At 39.8% G+C, this 20,812-nt stretch overlaps 1 protein-coding gene across 3 annotated transcripts in view; it reads left to right on the plus strand.

Annotated features, from left to right (window-relative positions):
• stk3 (serine/threonine kinase 3 (STE20 homolog, yeast)) overlaps positions 1-20,812 on the plus strand; it is a 581,025-nt gene that overhangs the window by 238,116 nt on the left and 322,097 nt on the right. For all 3 annotated transcript variants that reach the window (XM_063059845.1, XM_063059836.1, XM_063059856.1), the window contains exon 6: positions 5,476-5,643. In XM_063059845.1, the coding sequence (XP_062915915.1) occupies positions 5,476-5,643 (168 nt within the window). The remainder of the gene's footprint in view (positions 1-5,475; positions 5,644-20,812) is intronic.

Consider the following 20,812-nt stretch of genomic DNA (forward strand, 5'->3'; position numbering starts at 1 on the left):
GATGATAGGACTGTACTGAGCACAGTACATACCAGTAATAAAGAAACAGACATTCCTTGATTTTGAAATGGGGTTCAAATATATTACTTTTCCTATGGGAGTGGCCAAATTTACATCTTTGTCAGACATATTTCCAAAATTGTTCTTTGCTCTCTCATAAATGACATGTTGAATTGTATCCCCTGAGCCTTTGGTTCGTATATTTTTAAAGATTTCTTTGTTTCCCTCATACTTGCTTGATTCTACAGTAAGTAAATTAAAAAAGAAAGAAAAGTGAAAGATACATTAAGGAAAATATGTAATTGGAATAAATTTACTGTGTTTTGTCTTCTGTTATCAATATATCCATGTGGACATCATTCATCCTATAAAGACTCTATAAAGCTGCATTATTGTAGGAAATGAATATAACATTTGTAGTACTGGTCGTGTTTTTTATGTGTATTTTTGATAGACCCAATCTGAGTTTTGATAGAAACATATTAAACTTGTTAATTGACATGAGAAGCAGATAGGAGAAAGTGAACTGAGTTGTTACAGGAAGCAATAACATGCACGGTAATATCCAATAGTTTGCCACCATATGACTATCAGAGAGGACTGGAAGGGAAACTAGGAGGTGCTAATGTGAATAAATTGACACTGGACGATGTTGAGCATGTAGTTCTCCTATGTAATGGAGAATAAGTTAGGTCTACCTGTCATGAAACAAGAATCCTTTTTTGTTTAAGAACAAAGTTGTGTCTTTTTAAAAGTTACGGATCTGTAGAAGCTTGTGACCAAGTTGTTCTGAGGCAAGGCAAGTTCAAAGTAAATTTATTATCAAAATATGTGTATGTGCCATATGTGAAAAACCCATGGATTTTCTATATTTCATGGCTATCTGGAGAAGTCGAATATCAGAGTTGTATTGTACATGCATACTTTGACAATAGCCAGCCAGTGGTTCCTGAGTTCAAATCTAATTGGCTCCTTCAATGCTTTCTGTCTGTGCTGGGTTGAGTGTAGAGCTAGCTTCGTAAAACAAAACTGACAAATTTTACAGATTTGGCAAAAATCTCACCTGATCTGCGTGAAACACCCTGGTTTCCTTGGCTGTGTAAGTCTGGGGAAGACATTTTCAAGTCCCACCAAACTCATGAGATTGAGATGACTCGATCCCACCCCAAACCCCGATTTGTGTGGATGCTGTGTAATTTGCTAACCTGTTACAAATTAGTGCCACAAAATAGCAGACAGAACACTGCATATGATTAAAGGAATAATATTTATGAATCTTAACTTAACTAAAGGGTTAGTAAAGAACAACAACAAAAAAAGGACCTATTCTAATTAAACATTCAAATGTGCACAAGTTGGAGCTATCTTGAACTCTTTAGTCACTCGTGTGCTGGGTCCTCGGTCAGTGTGAATGCCCACACCACCTTCCGAATGTCGTTCGCAATCCATCTCGAACAATCCATCTCACTGACCAGATTGTAAACTGTGACTGGTTCTCCCCAGTGTCTTATCTCTTCACCTCCCACCAAACAAAAAAAAACCCAAGCCCGACCTTAGTGTCCCTCACCAGAGAAACTGCCCCTTAATTTGACCATCCTAATTGCATGGCACACATTTCTCCTCATCTCTTATCTTCAACAATAACCCAAACAAGCTGAAAACAAATTGCTCTTACAGACCTGCCCAAAATAAAATACATACAGCAGAACAGTAAAAAATATGAACCAGGGCATTACATGCAAAAAGGAACAACAATACTTTGACAATAAAGTGAACTTTTGACTCTTTAGTGGAATATCATATATTTCTCAAATTTCCTGATTTTTTTCTAATTGTTTTCCATGTTAATTAGCTTGCTTACTACATTGCTATCAAACTTCATAATGGGTCTTTCAAAAATGAACATGAACAGGTTACTAGTACATCAGACAAAGTCGAATTCCTTTCCATAAGAATGTAACCAAAGCAGTATACAAACAGCAGAGTGAATGTGACCTATGTGGAGGTACCACAAGAATGCAACATTGAAAATTAGCCTACAATCTTGACTTTAAAGCTAAAAAGGGATTGAAAATAATAGATTGAGGATTTATTTTAAATTCATCTTCTTTACAGTGTTCATAGAATATTCTTCAGAACAGTAGTAAAATTCTGAAGTAACATTTAATGCTGAATATTTATTTGGTCCTTGTGCATCTTTGGCCCAGACATCCCTCCTTTCAATTTTATTACAATTACTTTTGTTTTAAAATAATTTTCTATTCAGCGCTGAATGAGAAAGTTACGCAAACCCTGAGATGCTTGTGGTCTATTTTTAGAAAAAATCACGTTATTTGTTTTCACTTTAGATACACTGCAATTGGATCTCTGTTAGTTCTAACATGTGCTGGGTCATCTGAACAAGAACCATATGGAGTTGAAATTCCAGCCATTCCCTCCCCGTAATACGAATGGGATTCTGGTTGAAGCCCATAGAAAACATTTGAAATGATAATTTTCACCATTTTCCAATGAGAGCTGCAAGCATATCATCAAGGTTGTAAAATCATTGTTGGAACTCTTAGAATTTTCTCATTATGTAGTAACACAAAATATAATAACTTGTCCGTCCATTTGAAAGGAGCCAAATTTAATTTTGTTTGCAGAGTATAAGTAGATGTTAAGCTGACATGCAGAGACAGGAACCAAGGTTGAGCATGATGGAACTAATGTTCTGCATTGCATCTATCTGAATGCAAGGATTATTGCAGGTAAGGCAGATGAGTTTAGAGCATGGATCAGTATGTATAATTACGATATTGTAGCCATGACTGGGACTTGGTTGTAGGGGGCATAGGACTGGCAGCTCATTGTTCCGGGGTTCCGTTGTTTTAGGTATGATAGAGGGGGAGATATTAAAGGAGGAGAGATGGCATACCTAATCAGCAAAAATGTCAGAAAGGACTGACTGGAGGACCCATTTACTGAGACTATATATGGGTGGATCTGAGGAACAAGAAAGGGATGACCGCATTAATGGGATTATACTATATGCATTGGTCAGTAGGATTTAGAGGAGCAAATTTGTATAGAGAGAGAGAGAGCGCGCAAGAAAAATAAGTTGTGATAGGAGGTGATTTCAAAATTCCACAAATTGACTAGGATTCCCACAGTATAAAATAACTGGATAGAATAGAGTTTATCAAATGTGTTCTGGAAAGTTTCCTTAATCAATTTATAGAGGCTCCAACTAGAGAGAGTGTGATACTGGATCTATTATTAGGGAAAGAGACAGAGCAGGAGACAGAAGTGTGTGTGGGGAAGTACTTTGGAACTAGTGATCATAATTACATTAGTTTCAAGATAATTATGCAGAAGGATAGGACTGGTCCTCAGGATGAGATTTTAAGTTCGAGAAAGGCCAATTTTTATGGCACCAGGAAGGATCTGGCAAGTGTGGGTTGGTATAGGTTGTTTAATGGCATAGGAATGCTTAGTAAGTGGGAAGTCTTCAAAAGTGAAATATTGAGAATACAGACTTTGTATGTTAGAATAAAAGGCAAGGCTAACAGGTTTAGGGGACCTTGGTTTTCAAGAGGTATTGATATCCTGGTTTAGAAGAAGTTACATAGCAGGTAAAGGCAGCAAGGAACAAATGAGCCTCTTGAGGAGTATAAGAAATCCAAGAGAACTCTTAAGAGGGATATCAGGAGTATTAAAAGTAAGCATGAGGTTGCTCTAGCAGACAAAGTGAAGGAGAATCCCAAGGGCTTCTATAGGTATATTAAGAGCAAAAACATGTAGCAAGGGTCAAAACCATGGAGAATAATTCTGCAGAACCTGTCAAGGTGTCCTCTCAGATCTTGTGGGAGGCTAGTACAGAAATTGCAGGAGCCCTGGCAGAGGTATTTAAAATATTCTTAACCAAGAGTGAGATGCCAAAGTACTGGAGCATAACTAATGCTGTTCCGTTGTTCAGGAAAGGCTCTAAGAATAAGCCAGAAAATTATAAGCCTGTTGTCAGTCATGGGTAGGATGCTGGGTATTCCAAGGAACAGGATAGATACGGCCTGATTAGGGATAGTCAACATGGCTTTGTGTATGGTAGGTTGTCTCTAACAAGTCTTAGAGTTTTTGAAGGAAGTTACCATTAAAGTTGATAAAGGAAAGGCGTTGGATGTTGTCGACTTGGACTTCAGCAAGGCCCTTGACAAAGTCCTACATGGGAATTGGTCCAGAAGGTTCAGTCACTTGGCATTCAGGATTTAACACTGGTGCAGTGGGAAAAGCTAGTGAGCGGTAGCAGATGATTGCCTCTCTGGCTGGAGGCTAATGACGAGTGGTGTACTGCAAGGATAGGTCCATTGTTGTTTGTCATCTATGTTGATGATTTGGGTGATAATGTTGTAAACTGGCTCAGCAAATTTGCCAACGAAGACAAGACTAGGGGCATAGTGGATAGCGAGGAAGGCTATCAAAGCTTTCAGCAGCATCTGGATCGGCTGGAAAAATGGTTGAAAAATGGTAAATGGAATTTAATGCAGGTTTAAAGTGCTGCACTTTGGGAGAACAAAACAGGGTAGGATTTACTTTGTGGCACTGAAGAGTGCTATAGAACAAAGGGATCTGGAAATACAGATCCATAATTTCTTTTAAGTGGCGTCGCAGGAAGATAGGATTGTAAAGAGGGCTTTTGGCATGTTGGCCTTCATACATCAGAGTACGAGTACATGAGTGGAGATGTTACCTTGAAGTCATATAAGACGTTGATGAGGCCAAATTTGGAATATTGTGTGCAGTTCTGGTCATCTATTTACAGGAAAGATACCAATAAGCTTGAAAGAGTGCAGAAAAAATTTAGAAGGATGTTGCTGGTACTTCAGAGGCTGGGTTATCAGGTAAGGTTGAATAGGTTAAGACTTTTTTTTCCCCTGGAGCGTAGGAGAGTGAGAAGAGATTTGATAGGGACATACAAAACTATGAGGGGAATAGATATGGTTAATGCAAGCAGGCTTTTTACACTGAGGTTGGGTGAGACTAGAACTAGAGGCCACATGTTAAGAATGAAAGGTGAAATATTTAATGGGAATCTGAAGGGCAACTTCTTCACTCAGAGGGTGGTCCAAGCGGAAGTGGTAGATGTAGTTTTGATTGCAACATTTGAGTGAAGTTTGGATAAGTACATGGATGGAACGGGTATCGAGGGCTATGGTACTGCTGCAAGTCGATGGGACTGGGCAGAATAACAGTTTAGTACAGGTTAGATGGGGCCAAGGGCCTGTTTTGGTGCTGTGACTCTGTACTTTTGCACATTATTTCAGTTTTTTAAATTCCATATTTGTAGAACATTGATGCAAGTCATTCTATTCATTGAGAATATTAGAAAAGGTCTGATGAATAGTAGTCCACATTTGCTTAGGAAAATGTGTTTATAAATTCATTCAGATCTTTAAATTTTTTGGCAGTTAATAATGTTAAATAAAATGTGCCTTACAGGACACAATGGCGAAACGCAACACTGTGATAGGAACACCATTTTGGATGGCACCAGAAGTGATCCAAGAAATCGGCTACAATTGTGTTGCAGACATTTGGTCTTTGGGAATCACCGCAATTGAAATGGCTGAAGGCAAACCGCCCTATGCAGACATTCATCCAATGAGGGTAAGTGTGTAAGATTCATTTTGAAAAGTATTTTAAGTTTAAATTACTTCATCCTGAATGCCAGTTGTTCTAATCATGAGCAACATATGCTATTTTGTCAGGAGACTTTACAAAGATTACTGTAAATATCAGCTGCACATTCTCCCCAGGTTAGGGGCAGGGTTCAATTCCTTTGAACCTTTTCTAACTTGAACAGCTCTTGCAAGTCAGAAACGTGACCACAAACCAGACATCCAGGAGGCAAAAATGCTTACAGTCCCACTGCAGCCAGCAAATCCATCCTACTTGTCTCCCAAATGCTTGTTTGGATGAACTGACTGTATTTCTAACTTGGGAAGGGTTACTATATGTTTAGAAGTAAGACTGTCCATGTATTGAGGTCTTTTTCTTGATTTTGTACTTCCTGAACGTTGAGCTGCTCTAGGTGAGGATCTCACAAAAAGAACACTGATTGAGAGCTTTATTTTATTTGTATGTTCTTAGCTACATTGAAAAATGCATAACTGCTTTGTGATATTTAAGTTTCAATTATAATCAGATGTAGTTGATTGGGAAGTAGGTCTGATATTGCATTCTTTCTGAGTAACGTAGGAAAACTGTGAGGCTGAAGCTGATTTATAAGTACAGTCACAGCAGCTTGTAGCACAAATAAGCCAAGGTCAAAGACAAGAGGAAACTGAATCTGGGGAGATTGAAGGTAGCTTACTGAGTGATAGTCTATTTAATGTGTAGATCATATAAACAAATTAACACTGCTGAAAAAAGCACAGGTATTACGTTGAACATGCAGTATTGATTGGAATCAATTAAAAAGGTAAGGAGATAAATGCTTACAAGGTAAAAGCCTTATTTTTGGACATTAATTCAGAACAAAGAAATTGAAAAAATGCTTGGTAGATTTGACAGTTAAAATGCTTGGAGTTAACTTCTGTATTGCAGGGCTTAGAAAACTGATGCAAGCATAAAAATTAGATTTTGGAACTGCAAGTGAAGCCCATTTATGGCTATTTGGGCGATAGAAATTCGTCCTCGCAAAATTCACAAATCACCATCCAAAAACTTAAGGTGTGGAATAAAATTCATTTTTATTGAATTTATGTGGAAAATAAATAAGGAAGCATGAAATGTAATTTTTGAACCTGTGTTTCCTGATGTATACGCAAATAATGTGGCTTTGTGTAATGGAAAATCACGGTATAGATTGCTTTCTAGGAATTCAACCTCTACCCCCTCCCATAACATTGTGCTGTAATTCTAAATGAAGCATTAGATGTTAAACTTGAATCGTTGCAAATGAAATGTTTTTATGAAATATCTTGGGAGTAATATTTCTTGAAATGTATAAATGTTAACTAATCCTCTGGGTAAAAATTAAATAAAATAATTAATGTTGCTGATTTTTTTCCTGTTTTGTGTTTTCCATATGTTATTAGAAAATTTAATGTAATTTTTTTTTGCATTTTGCCATTATTAACAGTTGTATTTGGTGTGTGCAAGCCAGAAAGTCTGTACAAATTTCTGTGCTTTTCCTCGAGCTAGGTAAAGATTTGTAGTCTTTAGTGCTAGAATTTATAACAATAGAATGCACATTCGAATTATCTTGTGTTCGAATTTTGCTCCAGACCTGTTGGCATTTTGCAAAGGAACTAAATTGTGAGTATACTGTCTTCTGAGCAAGGATACTTCTCCTTACAGTGGAATGCAAAAGTTTGGGCACCCCCAGTCAAAATTTTTGTTACTGTGAATAGCTAAGCGAATAAAAGATGAACTGATTTCCAAAAGGCATAAAGTTAAAGATGACATATTTCTTTAATATTTTAAGCAAGAAAACTTTTTTTATTTCCATCTTTTACAGATTCAAAATAACAAAAAAGGAAAAGGGCCCAAAGCAAAAGTTTGGGCGCCCTGCGTGGCAATAATTAGTAACACCCCCTTTGGCAAGTATCACAGCTTGTTAACGCTTTTTGTAGCCAGCTAAGAGTATTTCAATTCTTGTTTGGGGGATTTTTGCCCATTCTTCCTTGCAAAAGGCTTCTAGTTCTGTGAGATTCTTGGGCTGTCCTGCATGCACTGCTCTTTTGAGGTCTATCCACAGATTCTCGATGATGTTTAGGTCAGGGGACTGTGAGGGGCATGGCAAAGCCTTCAGCTTGCGCCTCTTGAGGTAGTCCATTGTGGATTTTGAGGTGTGTTTAGGTTCATTATCCTGTTGTAGAAGCCATCCTCTTTTCATCTTTGGCTTTTTTACAGACAGTGTAATGTTTGCTTCCAGAGTTTGCTGGTATTTAACTGAATTCATTCTTCCCTCTACCAGTAAATGTTCCCCGTGCCACTGGCTGCAACACAAGCCCAAAGCATGATCGATCCACCCCCCGTGCTTAACAGTTGGAGAGGGGTTCTTTTCATGAAATTCTGCACCCTTTTTTCTCCAAACATACCTTGGCTCATTGCGGCCAAAAAGTTCTAGTTTAACTTCATCAGTCCACAGGACTTGTTTCCAAGATGCATTAGGCTTGTTTAGATGTTCCTTTGAAGCTTTTGAATAGTACTTTTTGGCTGCAATGAGCAAAGGTATGTTTGGAGAAAAAAGGGTGCAGAATTTCATGAAAAGAACCCCTCTCCAGCTGTTAAGCACGGGGGTGGATCGATCGTGCTTTGGTCTTGTGTTGCAGCCAGTGGCACGGGGAACATTTCACTGGTAGAGGGAAGAATGAATTCAATTAAATACCAGCAAATTCTGGAAGCAAACATCACATCGTCTGTAAAAAAAAAACACGAAGATGTAAAGAGGATGGCTTCTACAACAGGATAATGAACCTAAACACACCTCAAAATCCACAATGGACTACCTCAAGAGGCGCAAGCTGAAGGTTTTGCCATGGCCCTCACAGTCCCCCGACCTAAACATCATCGAAAATCTGTGGATAGACCTCAAAAGAGCAGTGCATGCAGGATGGCCCAAGGAACTCACAGAACTAGAAGCCTTTTGCAAGGAAGAATGGCAAAAAATCCCCCAAACAAGAATAGAAAGACTCTTAGCTGGCTACAGAAAGCGTTTACAAGCTGTGATACTTGCCAAAGGGGGTGTTACTAAGTACTGCCATGCAGGGTGCCCAGACTTTTGCTTCAGGCCCTTTTCCTTTTTTGTTATTTTGAAACTGTAAAAGATGGAAATAAAAAAGTTTTCTTGCTTAAAATATTAAAGAAATGTGTCATCTTTAACTTTATGCCTTTTGGAAATCAGTTCATCTTTTACTCGCTTAGTTATTCACAGTAACGGAAATTTTGACCGGGGTGCCCAAACTTTTGTATGCCACTGTATGTGGAACCATTATCTCTAAGAGTTTCTCAAGATAGGAAGCAGCACATACAGGAAAGACAAGCTTAGTTTGTCATCACTATTATGATAAGATTACCTTTATTTGCCACATGTACATTGAAATGTACAGTGAAATGAGTTGTTTGTGTCACTGACCAACTGAGGATCTGCTGGGGCCAGACTGCAACCTTCACCTTGGTTCTGGTGCCAACATAGCATGTCCAAAATTTATTAACCCTAACCCGCAAGTCTTTGGAATGTGGGAGGAAATTGGAGCACCCGGAAGGTACCCACACAGACATGGGGAGAATGTACAAGCTCCTTATAGACAGTGGCAGAAGTTGAATCCCTTATGCTGAGTAAGGGTGTTGTGGACAAGGATAAAGTGGTAACCTCATGATTCAAAAACTGCATTCAACACTTTTGAGAACATATTGAAGTATAGAGGATTAAGAAAAAGCAATTTAGAAAGCAAAAAAGGTATCACTCCTGGTAACAAAATGATATCTTAAGAATAGGACCAGATGTATGATGTAAGAATATAATGTGTTTAGCCTCATTAGAGGCTGTAGGTATGTTGAGATGGACTTGATCTTTTATCTTGATATAAACCTGTGAGAATTGGCAGGGCAGTGGAATCCAAAGCAGATATGAGGCAGATGGGATGCTGGAAGTTGAGTTAGAATTCAATGACAGTAAGGTCAACAGAGGTAGAGGCATACCATGAAGCAAGGAAAGACTGCTGGATTAAATTGTATTTATTTCAATGCAAGATGTCTTGACAGGTAAGGCAGATGAACTCAAGGCACGAATAGCTACATTGGAATGGGATATTGTAGTCATTACAGAAACATGCTCCAGGCTACAGGTGGGTTAGAGGGGGTGTGGGGTTGCTTTTCAATTTAAGGAGAACACGATAACAGTAGTCCAATATGAATTCATTCTGTGAGACTCTTTAGGTGAAACCGAGAAGTAAGAAGGGGGTGATCACTTTGTTGAGATTGTATCATACAGTATGCCCCCTAATTGTCAACAGGAATTAGAGGAACAGATATGCAGGGAGATTGCTCAAAGTTGCAAGAATAATAGGAAATTTTAAATTTTCTAATATAGATTGGGACTGCCAAAGATTTAGGGACTTGGATGAAGTTGAGGCTGTTAAGTGTGTACAGGTAAGTTTCGTCATGCAATATTATTGAAGGCCTTACTAGGGAAAGGGCAGAGCTTCACCTATTCTTTGGAAATGGGGCGGGACAGGTGACAGAAATGTCAGTGGGGGAGCACTTTAAGACCAATGATTATAGTTATATTAGTTTTAAGTTAGTTTTGGAAAGGGACCAATCTGGTCCTCAAGTTGAAGTTTTAAACTGGAGCAAAGGAAATTTCACTATGTTAGACATAAACTTGCATAACTTGATTGGATTAGGTGGTTTGCAGTGAAAGGGACTTCTAGCAAGTGAAAGGCTTTTACAATTGAGATATTGAGAGTTCAAGATTTGCATGTTCCTTTTAGAGTTAAAGAGAATGCTGACAGAAGTATGGAACTCTTGATGATGAATGCTATTTAGGTTTTGGTTAAGAGAAACAAGGAGAAAAAGGTCAGGTATAGTCAGCTGTGATCAAGTGAATCTGGGAGGACTATAATGTTTGCAAGAGTATTCTGAAGAAGAAATTCTGAAGATTAGTATACTCAAGAAAGAAATCAGTAGGGCTAAAAGGGGGCATGCGATAACTTTGGCGGAGAAGATTAAGGAGGATGCAAAGAGATCTTGTAAGTATATTAAATGAAAAAGAGTAACTAGAGAGAGACTATGGCCCCTCAGTGACTACAGGGAAAATATTTGTTTGGAACACAAACAAAATGCTGGAGGAATTCAGCAAGTCAGGCTGCATCTATGGTTGGGAATAAACCGTTGATGTTTTGGGCCGAGATCTTTCACCTAAGACCTGATGAAGGGTTTTGGCCTGAAATATTAGCTGTTTATTCTTCTGCATAGATGTTGCCTGACTTGCTGAACTCCTCTAACAGTTTGTGTGTGTTGCTCATGATTTCCAGCACCTGCAGAATCTCTATATTTATCATCTTGGTATGGTGATGCAAGAAGTGGGCAAAGTCCACAATGAGTATTTCTCCTTTCTGTGGAGAAGGAAATGAAGACTTAGGATCTTGAGATAGTTAGTGGGAATGGCTTGAGGATAGCCTGTATTACAGCAGAGGAGGTATTGGATGTCTTAAAATGTATGAAGGCACTTAAATCTCTTGAGCCTAATCAGGTATATCAAAGAATACTCTAGGAAGTTAGAGAAGGAAGGAAGTTGGAGAAGTAATTGCGAAAGCCCCTGGCTGGGTTATATACATCATTATTAGCGGTGGGTGAAGTGCCAGAAGATGGGAGAGTGGCTAATGATACATTTTTACTTAAGGGCTGCAACGAACAACCCATGAACTATAGAGCAGTAAGCCAAATGTTTTTGGTAGGTAAGTTATTAGAGAAGACTTTGTGTCCATCTCCCGAATAAGTACGGATGCAAAAAATCCGCTTAAGATCGCCCTCATTTCTTTTGGTTCCATGCATGAATGGCCATGCTAACCTTCAAGAGGACCAATTTTGTCCCTTGCTATACTTTTGCTCTTAAGGTAAAATATGACTGTAAGACCATAAGACACAGGAGCAGAATTAGGCCTTTGCACCTCAGAGTCTGCTCCATCATTCCATCATGACTGATTTGTTATCCCTCTCACCCCCATTCTAGTGCCTGTTCCCCTAAATTTTGACACTTTACTAATTAAGTCCCTATCAAACCTCTGCTTTAAATATACCCAATGTCTTGGCCTCCATAGCTGTTTGTGACAATGAATTCCACTGATTCACCATCAGCTGGCTAAAGGAATTCATCATCTCTGTTCTACAGGGAAGTCTTCTATTCTGAGGCTGTGCTCTCTGATCCTGGACTCCCCACTATAGGAAACATCCTCTCTACATCCACTCTATCTAGGCCTTTCTATATTCAATCAGTTTCAATGAGATCCCCCATCATTCTTCTTAATTCTAGAGCCATCAAACACTTCTCATACGCTAGCCCTGTCATGCCTGGGATCATTCTTGTGAACCTCCTCTGAACCCTTTCCCATAGCAGCACATCTTTTCTTAGATAACGGGCCCAAAAGTGCACTCAATACTCCGTGTGGTCTGTTCAATGGCTTATTAAGCTTCAGCATTGCATCCTTGGTGGGATATTCTAGTCCTCTCGAAATGAATGCTTACATTGCATTCACCTTTCTTACCACCGACTCAACTTGAAAGTTAACCTTTTGGGAGTCCTGCATGAGGACTCCCAAGCCCCTTTGCACATCTGATTTATGAATTTTCTGCATGTTCAAAAAATAGTCTATGCCTTTGTTCTTTCTACCAAACTCCATGACCATGCACTTCCCTACACTGTATTCTATCTGCCATTTCTTTGCCTATTCTCCTAATCTGTCTGTTGTTCTGCAGTCTCCTTGCTTTCTCAACACTACCTGCCCCTCGATCGATTTTCATATCATCCACAAACATGGCCACAAAGCTGTCAATTCCATCATCCAATTCATTGACGTATAACATGAAAAGAAGTTTCAACACTGAACCCTGTGGACAGGGCCGGACTTTAGGCAGGGCTAAGCTGGGCTGCAGTCCAGGGGCCAGAGCTGCAGAGGGGCCCAAAATAGGTAGCTGTCATCATGGCGGACGAAAAAAATACGGGAATAGAGCACAGAAAAGAAAAAAGAAACAAGAACAAGAGGACCGTGAGAAAGAAGCATTAAAAAAACATTGAAATTAACAGAATTTTTTAAACCTGTTCTCTTTTTAAATCTTTTTATTGAATAAGTACACAGAAGGTAAACCATATAGGCACTAATACTGTTAGAATATAATATATTACAGGAAATATTAATACAGAAAAAATTAATACAAACAGTGCAATTTAAACATAAAATAACAAGGTAATATAATAGTATACTAATTTTTATATATATCAATAAAGAGAGAAAACCACTCCTCCCCCAAAAAAAACCCCACCGTGCAACTAAACTAAAAAGCAAAGCAAAGCAATGGGCTAACTAGGAAACAAGTAGAGTTAAAGAACTTAAAATCACGTCCTCAAACCCGACCACCATTAAAAACAGTCCAAAAAAACAAGAAGGGAATATAAATATGGACCGAGAGAAAAAAAAAATTACCTTAAATGAAAATGTTGAATAAAAGATCTCCAGGTCTGTTCGAATTTAACTGTCATCATTGGAACGCCTTTTCTTGGATTGAAGATTGACACGAGCGTCTGATGGTCAGTCAACAGAGTAAACTTTTGGCTATACAGGTAGTGACTAAATTTCTTGACTCCCCACATGAGGCTTAGGGCCTCTCTGTGAGTCTGTGCGTAGTTGCGTTCAGCTGACGTTAACGTATATACAGATATACATATACATATATACAGATCAATACGCTCCTAATAGCGCATGCTCAGTAGCGTGTTACTACGACATAAAATAGTCCCATATTATACAGTAGGCTATATGGTACAACATGATTTTGGGGCATTCAGAAACCTGATTGAGGGAATTCAGAACAAAGTTAAAGACAATTTGAGAGGTGGCGTGTCAATAATCTTACAGAGGAGAGGAAACTTTGGGATAGCCATGAATTTAGTAAGGATTGGGTTATATAGGCTGGAGAGAATGCTTGGAAGATCATAGAAAGTAACACTGCTGATGTAGATCAGAACAATGTAGAACAGGAATAGATCCTCTACCCCATATTGTTTGTGCTGACCATGATATCAATTTCAATTAATTTAATCTGCCTGCATGAGATTTGTAAAGTTTCTATCCCGTTTACTCAAGTTTCTGTCTATGTGCTTCTTAAACATTGCTGTTGTAATTGCTTCCGCCACCTTCCCTGGCAGTGCATTCCAGGTGCCTGTGCTTGTTCTGTATGTATTTAAAAAACTTCCCTTGTAAATCTCTTTTAAACTTTCTCCCTCTCACCTTAAATCAATGCCCTCTAATATTTGATGTTTCAGCCTTGGGGATAAAGATTGCAACTATCTACCCTTTCATGTACTGTAGACATGCTATGTTGGTGCCAGAATGTGTGGCAACACTTGTGGGCTGCCCCCATCTTTAGGTGTGTTGGTTGTTAACGCAAACATCACACTTCTCTGTATATTTCCATGTCCTTGTGATAAATAAATCTGAATCTGAACTTGCTTTATGGTGGCGCTATGAAGGCAGTCAGGGTGATTGGCCATTCAGAGAAGAGTTTCTGCCACTGCTACTTTCAGTGCTTAAAATACAATATATACTGCTACTGAAAAGCTGAAATATAAGCAGAAAATGCTGTAACACTCAGTAGGTCAGGCAGCAGGAGTTATTGATTTATGTTGAACTCCTTAACTTTGCCCATAGAACATAGAGCATAGGGAAAGACCCTTCAGTCCACCATGTGTGTTCTAGCCATGATACCAATCTAAGTTAGTCTGATTTACTTGCACATGGTTCATAATCCCTCCCTTCCTTACTTCTTCATGTGTATGTTTAAATGCTTCTTAAATGATGCTGTTGAATGTGCTTTTAGCTCTTACCCTGGCAGCCCATTCTAAGCATCTACTATGCTTTGCTTTATAAAAAAAAGCGTTAAAAATCTTTTAAACTCCCTTCCCCTCAACTTAAAGTGCAAGTTTATTTTCAACTGTCATTCAACCATACAGAGGAATATAGCTGAATGACCAAGGTGCAAAACACAGTACCACTGTCTAGCCTCTTCTTAGAGATAATAATCTCTAATCCTGCCAACATCCTGGTGAACCTCTTCTGTGCCCTCTCCATAGCCTCTAGATTCTTCCTGTAATACAGCAACCTGAGCATGTCAGACACCATCTGTACCACCTTGTCTACTTGTTATACCAATTGTAGGGAACAGTGGAACTGCACCCCAAAATCTCTCCATTCATCTGTGCTCCTAAGGATCCTGCCACTTACTGTATACTTTTCTCTTGCATTTGATCTCCAAAATTAAGCTCCTCTCTCTTGCCTGGATTAAACTCCATCAGCCTTTTCTCTGCCTGAACTTCTAGCAGATCCTGCTGTATTCTTGGATAACTGTCCCCACTATTCCACAGTTCCACCAATTTTATGAAGTTCACAAACTTAGTAATTAGTCTATCTACGCTTTTGTTCAAATCATTAATATGTACAACTAACAGATGCCCCAGCACTGATCCTGCAGAACATGATTGACCTGATGCTACAACATTGATCTGGACCATTGCTGAGGACTCTCAGGCCTATTTTTGCCTGGCAGTATGCCATTAGCAATGATGGATTTGTCTTGCTGGTGTGGCAGAAGGTACGGAGAGATTGTCGATGATGGAATGTGGCACATTATCTGTTAGGTATAAATTTATGAGTACAATTCTATGCGACTGTTGTTTGGACACCAGAAGCCAGATGTTTGTGAGGAGGATTTTGCTGGATCAGCAGGGCTGAGAGTAACCTCAGTGCCGAAGTTGATACCAAGTGGTCCATCCGGTTTTATTCCTCCTTTGTGAGCTTAAAAGTACAATTCTGTGGCTTGTTTGGCAACTACAGAAAGTATTTAAGACTTATACACTGGGATAGGTCGGAATACACAGTGTCAAACCAAAGTCTGGTTCAAGTAATGATGTCAGAATCAGAATCAGGTTTATTATCAGCGACATGTGTTGTGAAATTTGTTAACTTAACAGCAGCAGTTCAATGCAATACATAATGTAGAAGAAAAAAATAAGATGATAATAAATAAAAAGTCAATTACAGTATACATATTGAATGGATTAAAAATTGTGCAAAAAGAAATAATATATATTAAAAAAGTGAGGTAGTGTTCAAGGGTTCAGTGTCCATTTAGGAATTGGATGGCAGAGGGGAAGAAGCTGTTCCTGAATCACTGAGTGTGTGCCTTCAGGCTTCTGTACCTCCCACCTGATGGTAACAATGAGAAAAGGACATGCCCTGGGTGCTGGAGGTCCTTAATAATGGATGCTGCCTTTCTGAAACACGGCTCCTTGAGGATGTCCTGGGTACTTTGTAGACTAGTATCAAAGGTGGACTAAATTTACAACCCTCTGCAGCTTCTTTCGGTCCTGTGCAGTAGCCCCCCCCAATACCAGACAGTGATGCAGCCTGTCAGAATGCTCTCCACAGTACATCTATGGAAGTTTTTGATATACCAAATCTCTTCAAACTCCTAATGAAGTATAGTCACTGTCTCACCTTCTTTATAACTGCATTGATATGTTGGAACCAGGTTAGGTCCTCAGAGACCTTGACACCCAGGAACTTGAAACTGCTCACTCTCTCCACTTCTAATCCCTCTATGAGGATTGGTATGTGTTCCTTCGTCTTACCCTTCCTGAAGTCCACAATCAGCTCTTTCGCCTTACTGATGTTGAGTGCCAGGTTGTTGCTGCGACACCACTTCACTAGTTGGCATATCTTGCTCCTGTACGCCCTGTCATCACCATCTGAGATTCTACCAACAATGGTTGTATCATCAGCAAATTTATAGATGGTATTTGAGCTATGCCTAGCTGCACAGCCATGGGTATAGAGGGAGTAGAATAGTGGGCTCAGCACACACCCCTGAGGTGCACCAGTGTTGATCGTCAGCGAGGAGGAGATGTTATCACCAATCTGCACAGATTGTATTCTTCCGGTTAGGAAGTTGAGGATCCAATTGCAGAGGGAGGTACAGAGGCCCAGGTTCAGTAACTTCTATGATGTTTCTTGTTCCTAGGAGAGGAAGGAATTGTTGATAGCACGATGGAATTCTTGATGGCTCATATAAGCCTTTTATGGCTCATACAAAATATCTTGAAATATGGATGCAGTAGGAAGTTCAAGATGTAGAAATGATGACTTAATATTTGGCTGCCTGCATATTTTTATAGCTTATGTAACATGGGGCGTGCATCCCTTTTAGAATTCTACTGTGACCAACTGCTCTCTATTTTTGTTACAGTGTGAGCATTTAACTAGCAGGCAACAGGAATTCTGCAGATGCTGGAAATTCAAGCAACACACATCAAAGTTGCTGGTGAACGCAGCAGGCCAAGCAGCATCTATAGGAAGAGGCGCAGTCGACGTTTCAGGCCGAGACCCTTCGTCAGGACAGAAGGGTCTCGGCCTGAAACGTCGACTGCGCCTCTTCCTATAGATGCTGCTTGGCCTGCTGCGTTCACCAGCAACTTTGATTTAACTAGCAGGGACTGGTTGCCTGTCTGAGAGCATACTTGCTGAATAAGAAATGCTCAGTCCTCTCCAAGTTCTTCACTTGAATTTTGAAATTTGATAGTTAATTCACTGGCTTTTCTCTAGAATCTTGGAGAGAAATACTGACTCATGGGCTTGTTAATAAAGAAAATATTAAACTGTTGAAAATTTATAAGAAAACCACTGGAGAGGGAAGAATCGAAAATTAAAACCTAAATTGATGTGGGGACTGGAGGTCCTCAAGGACCTGTTTTTTTTTAAATGACAATCAGTCCTGATGTTCAGTGAAGCAATTATGTCAGGATAGTTAGCAGAGCTCTAAAAATTCAGGTCGGACAATCTGATGTATGAAAATTGTGCCATATTTATTTACATCATTGCACATAAGCATGTATTAGTTTTCCTAAATCTTTCTGTCATAGATGCTATGCGTACTACTGTAAAATAAAGCACCATCATGACACATTATTTTAAGTGTTATCTTGACCTGCTATCCAGGAAATTGATATGCATGCAATAATCCAAATATCTGTTCCAGATCATATAGATATGATTGTCATCCCATTGTACAAGTCCATTATAGTGTGAATTATAAGTGTCAGATTGTTAGACCTCTTAAAGGAGTCATTGGCGCCACTGAAGTTGAGATGACAGACTCAAGGTTCATGACAGCACCAGACTTTAATGTGCTAATAACAGTTCTCACATGACACTAATTATTGCAAGCTGCAGATGATACAGTTTTATGTGGGTATTGTAGTCAAAATTTGTGACCAAACTTTGACTTGGCTGGCTGTCCTTCTGCCTGCAAACAGGCAGAGGCTAAAGAGCAAGGCTCCAGAGATTAGGACAACAAAGAAGTAGTCACAGGAGGCAGAGGAGCAGCTACAGGATTGCTTCAAGTCGGTGTACTGGGCCATGTTCAAGGACTCATCTGTGGATCTGAATGAATACACCATGATTGTCATTGACGTTATAAAAACAGTCATAGATGAGTGTGTCCTCACAAAATCATTTAGAGTCTTTCCCAACCAGACGCCCTGGATGAACCACGAGATCCGCAGTCTGCTGAGGGCCAGATCAGAGGCATTCAAGTACAGATTTCCCCCGCCATCCGAAGGTAGAGCATTCCTATGAAACGGTTCGTAAACTGAAATGTCGTAAAGCGAAGAAGCAATTACCATTTATTTATATGGGAAAATTTTGTGAGCGTTCGCAGACCCAAAAATAACCTACCAAATCATGCCAAATAACACATAAAACCTAAAATAACAGTAACATATAGTAAAAGCAGGAACAATATGATAAATACACAGCCTATATAAAGTAGAAATACTTTTCCACAATCATTGCTGGCACTTCACCAAAGCGAAAATCTCACGCAAGCACTGTTGGCAGAAACACACTCTCCAGTAACCTTTAAGCTATGAAGCTGCCAAATCATACCAAATAACATGTAAAAATACACAGCCTATATAAAGTAGAAATAATGTATGTGCAGTGTAGTATCAATTACTGGAATTGGGAAGACAGCGCAGAGCACACTGATGATGGTGTGTTAGACTGAGTCGTTGCAGGCTGGGGTGGTGCAGCTCACCCTCCAGGCCGCCGACCGATACATTGCCGTGAAGCATGCAGGGGTCCAGCGGTAGCCGGAAGGCACACAGCACATCTTTGAGAAAAAAGCCAAAATAAACATGCTAATTAATTAGGTGCCTCCCGACACGTAATTGTCAGCCCAGATCAGTGCCAATTGCCGATTGCATCGCCTCTGATCTGGGCCGACATTAGGTGTCGAGCGGCACCTAATTAATTAGCATGTTTATTTCTGCTTTTTTTTTTAAGATGTGTTGTGTGCCTCCCAGCTACTGCTGCATCCTCTGCGAATCAGTATCTGTCCGTGGCCCGGAGGTTGGGGTGGTGGGACACTGGGGTGTCATCTCATCGTTGACTATTTCCATTAGAGCAGGCAGCTCATCTTCTCCTATGACTGCCCGCCTTGATGTCGAAGGTCGAGGTTCGTCGTCTGCTGTGGTTGATGTGGAAGGCTTGCTTGACTTCTGAGCTTCACGCATTTTTCTATCATACAGTTCTTTGTAAGCACTCAAATCATCCTGCAAATATCCCCTAAACCTACGTACCCTTTCAAAATTAAAGTCGTACTTTATCATTGCAGCGAAAATCTCACGCAGTTGCTTCATGTTCATTTTGCTACTGCATTTGGTTTCGATTGTTATCCTTTCCTCTTCCAATTGCATCAGCTCTTCATCTATCAGTTCTTGGTCATGGGATGCCAAAACCTCTTCAACAATATCTTCGTCAGCTTCCACAAGCCAAACTCGCGTTGTCCTTACTTCATTCACCATGATCGAAACGCTTAATTATGTCTAGTTTTACGCTAAGTGTAACACCCTTACGAGCTCTTTTAGGCTTTTCCAGTACTGTACCTCAGAACTCATCTTGGAAATGGCTGCTCACAGGCAGGTGTTAAAGCAATGCCGTTCCGAATCTGGGGGAGAGCGGCTGCTCGGGGCACGCTGCCTTTTATCGCGTGCTGATATTTTTCATAACAGTGAAAACATCTTCTGTTGGCGAAAACAGGGTACTAATGTAGGTCTTTCATAACAGTAAGTTTTCGTAAAGCGAACTTTCGAAAAGCGGGAGACACCTGTATATTGACTGGCTGCATCACAGCCTGGTATAGAAACGCCGAAGCCCTTGAGTGGAAAATCCTTCAAGAGGTAGTGAATATGGTCCAGTCCACCATGGGTAAAGCCCTCCCCACCATTGAGCACAACTATACAGTGTTGTTGTTGCAGGAAAGCAGCATCCGTCATCAGGGACCCCCACCACTCAGTTCATGCTTTCTTCTCACTACTGCCATCAGGAAGAAGGTACAGGAGCTTCAGGACTCACACCTCCAGAAACAGTTATTACCTCTCAACCATCAGGCTCTTGAACCAGAGGGGATAACTTCACTCAACAACACTTGGCCCATCATTGAACTGTTCCCACAACCTAAGGACTCACTTTTAATGACTCTTTAGCTCATATTCTCAATATTTATTGCTTATTAATTTTGTGTTTGCACAGTTTTTGTCTTTTGCACCCTGGTTGTCCACCCTGTTGGTGTGGTATTTCATTGATTCTCCTTTGGTTATTGGATTTATTCAGAATGCCTGCAAGAAAATGAATCTAAGGTGACACATTTTTATTTTGATAATAACTTTACTTTGAAAAGCATTCCAGGATGTGTGTTTTGCTTGCAGAAACAAATAGAGGAACGAGTCATTCATCCCCTCACTGTATTCTGACATTTAATTGGTTCATATCTTATCTGTACATTTTTTGACCCATGTTAGTAGATGTTCAAAGAAAACCTTTCAATCTCACTTTGAAAATTTCAAGTGAAATTCAAGTGACCCAATATGCACAGCCTTGTGTGAAGGCAGAATTAAAGATCTTGTAGGAAGTACTTCCTCTGATCACTCCTATCAGCACCTGCCCTACTTACCTTTTCCTTGCTGAAGAAAGTATTTTCCATCTACCCCATTGAATCT

This window comes from Mobula hypostoma, chromosome 1 (genome assembly GCF_963921235.1).
Source record: "Mobula hypostoma chromosome 1, sMobHyp1.1, whole genome shotgun sequence".
In the NCBI taxonomy this organism is placed as follows: Eukaryota; Metazoa; Chordata; class Chondrichthyes; order Myliobatiformes; family Myliobatidae; genus Mobula; species Mobula hypostoma.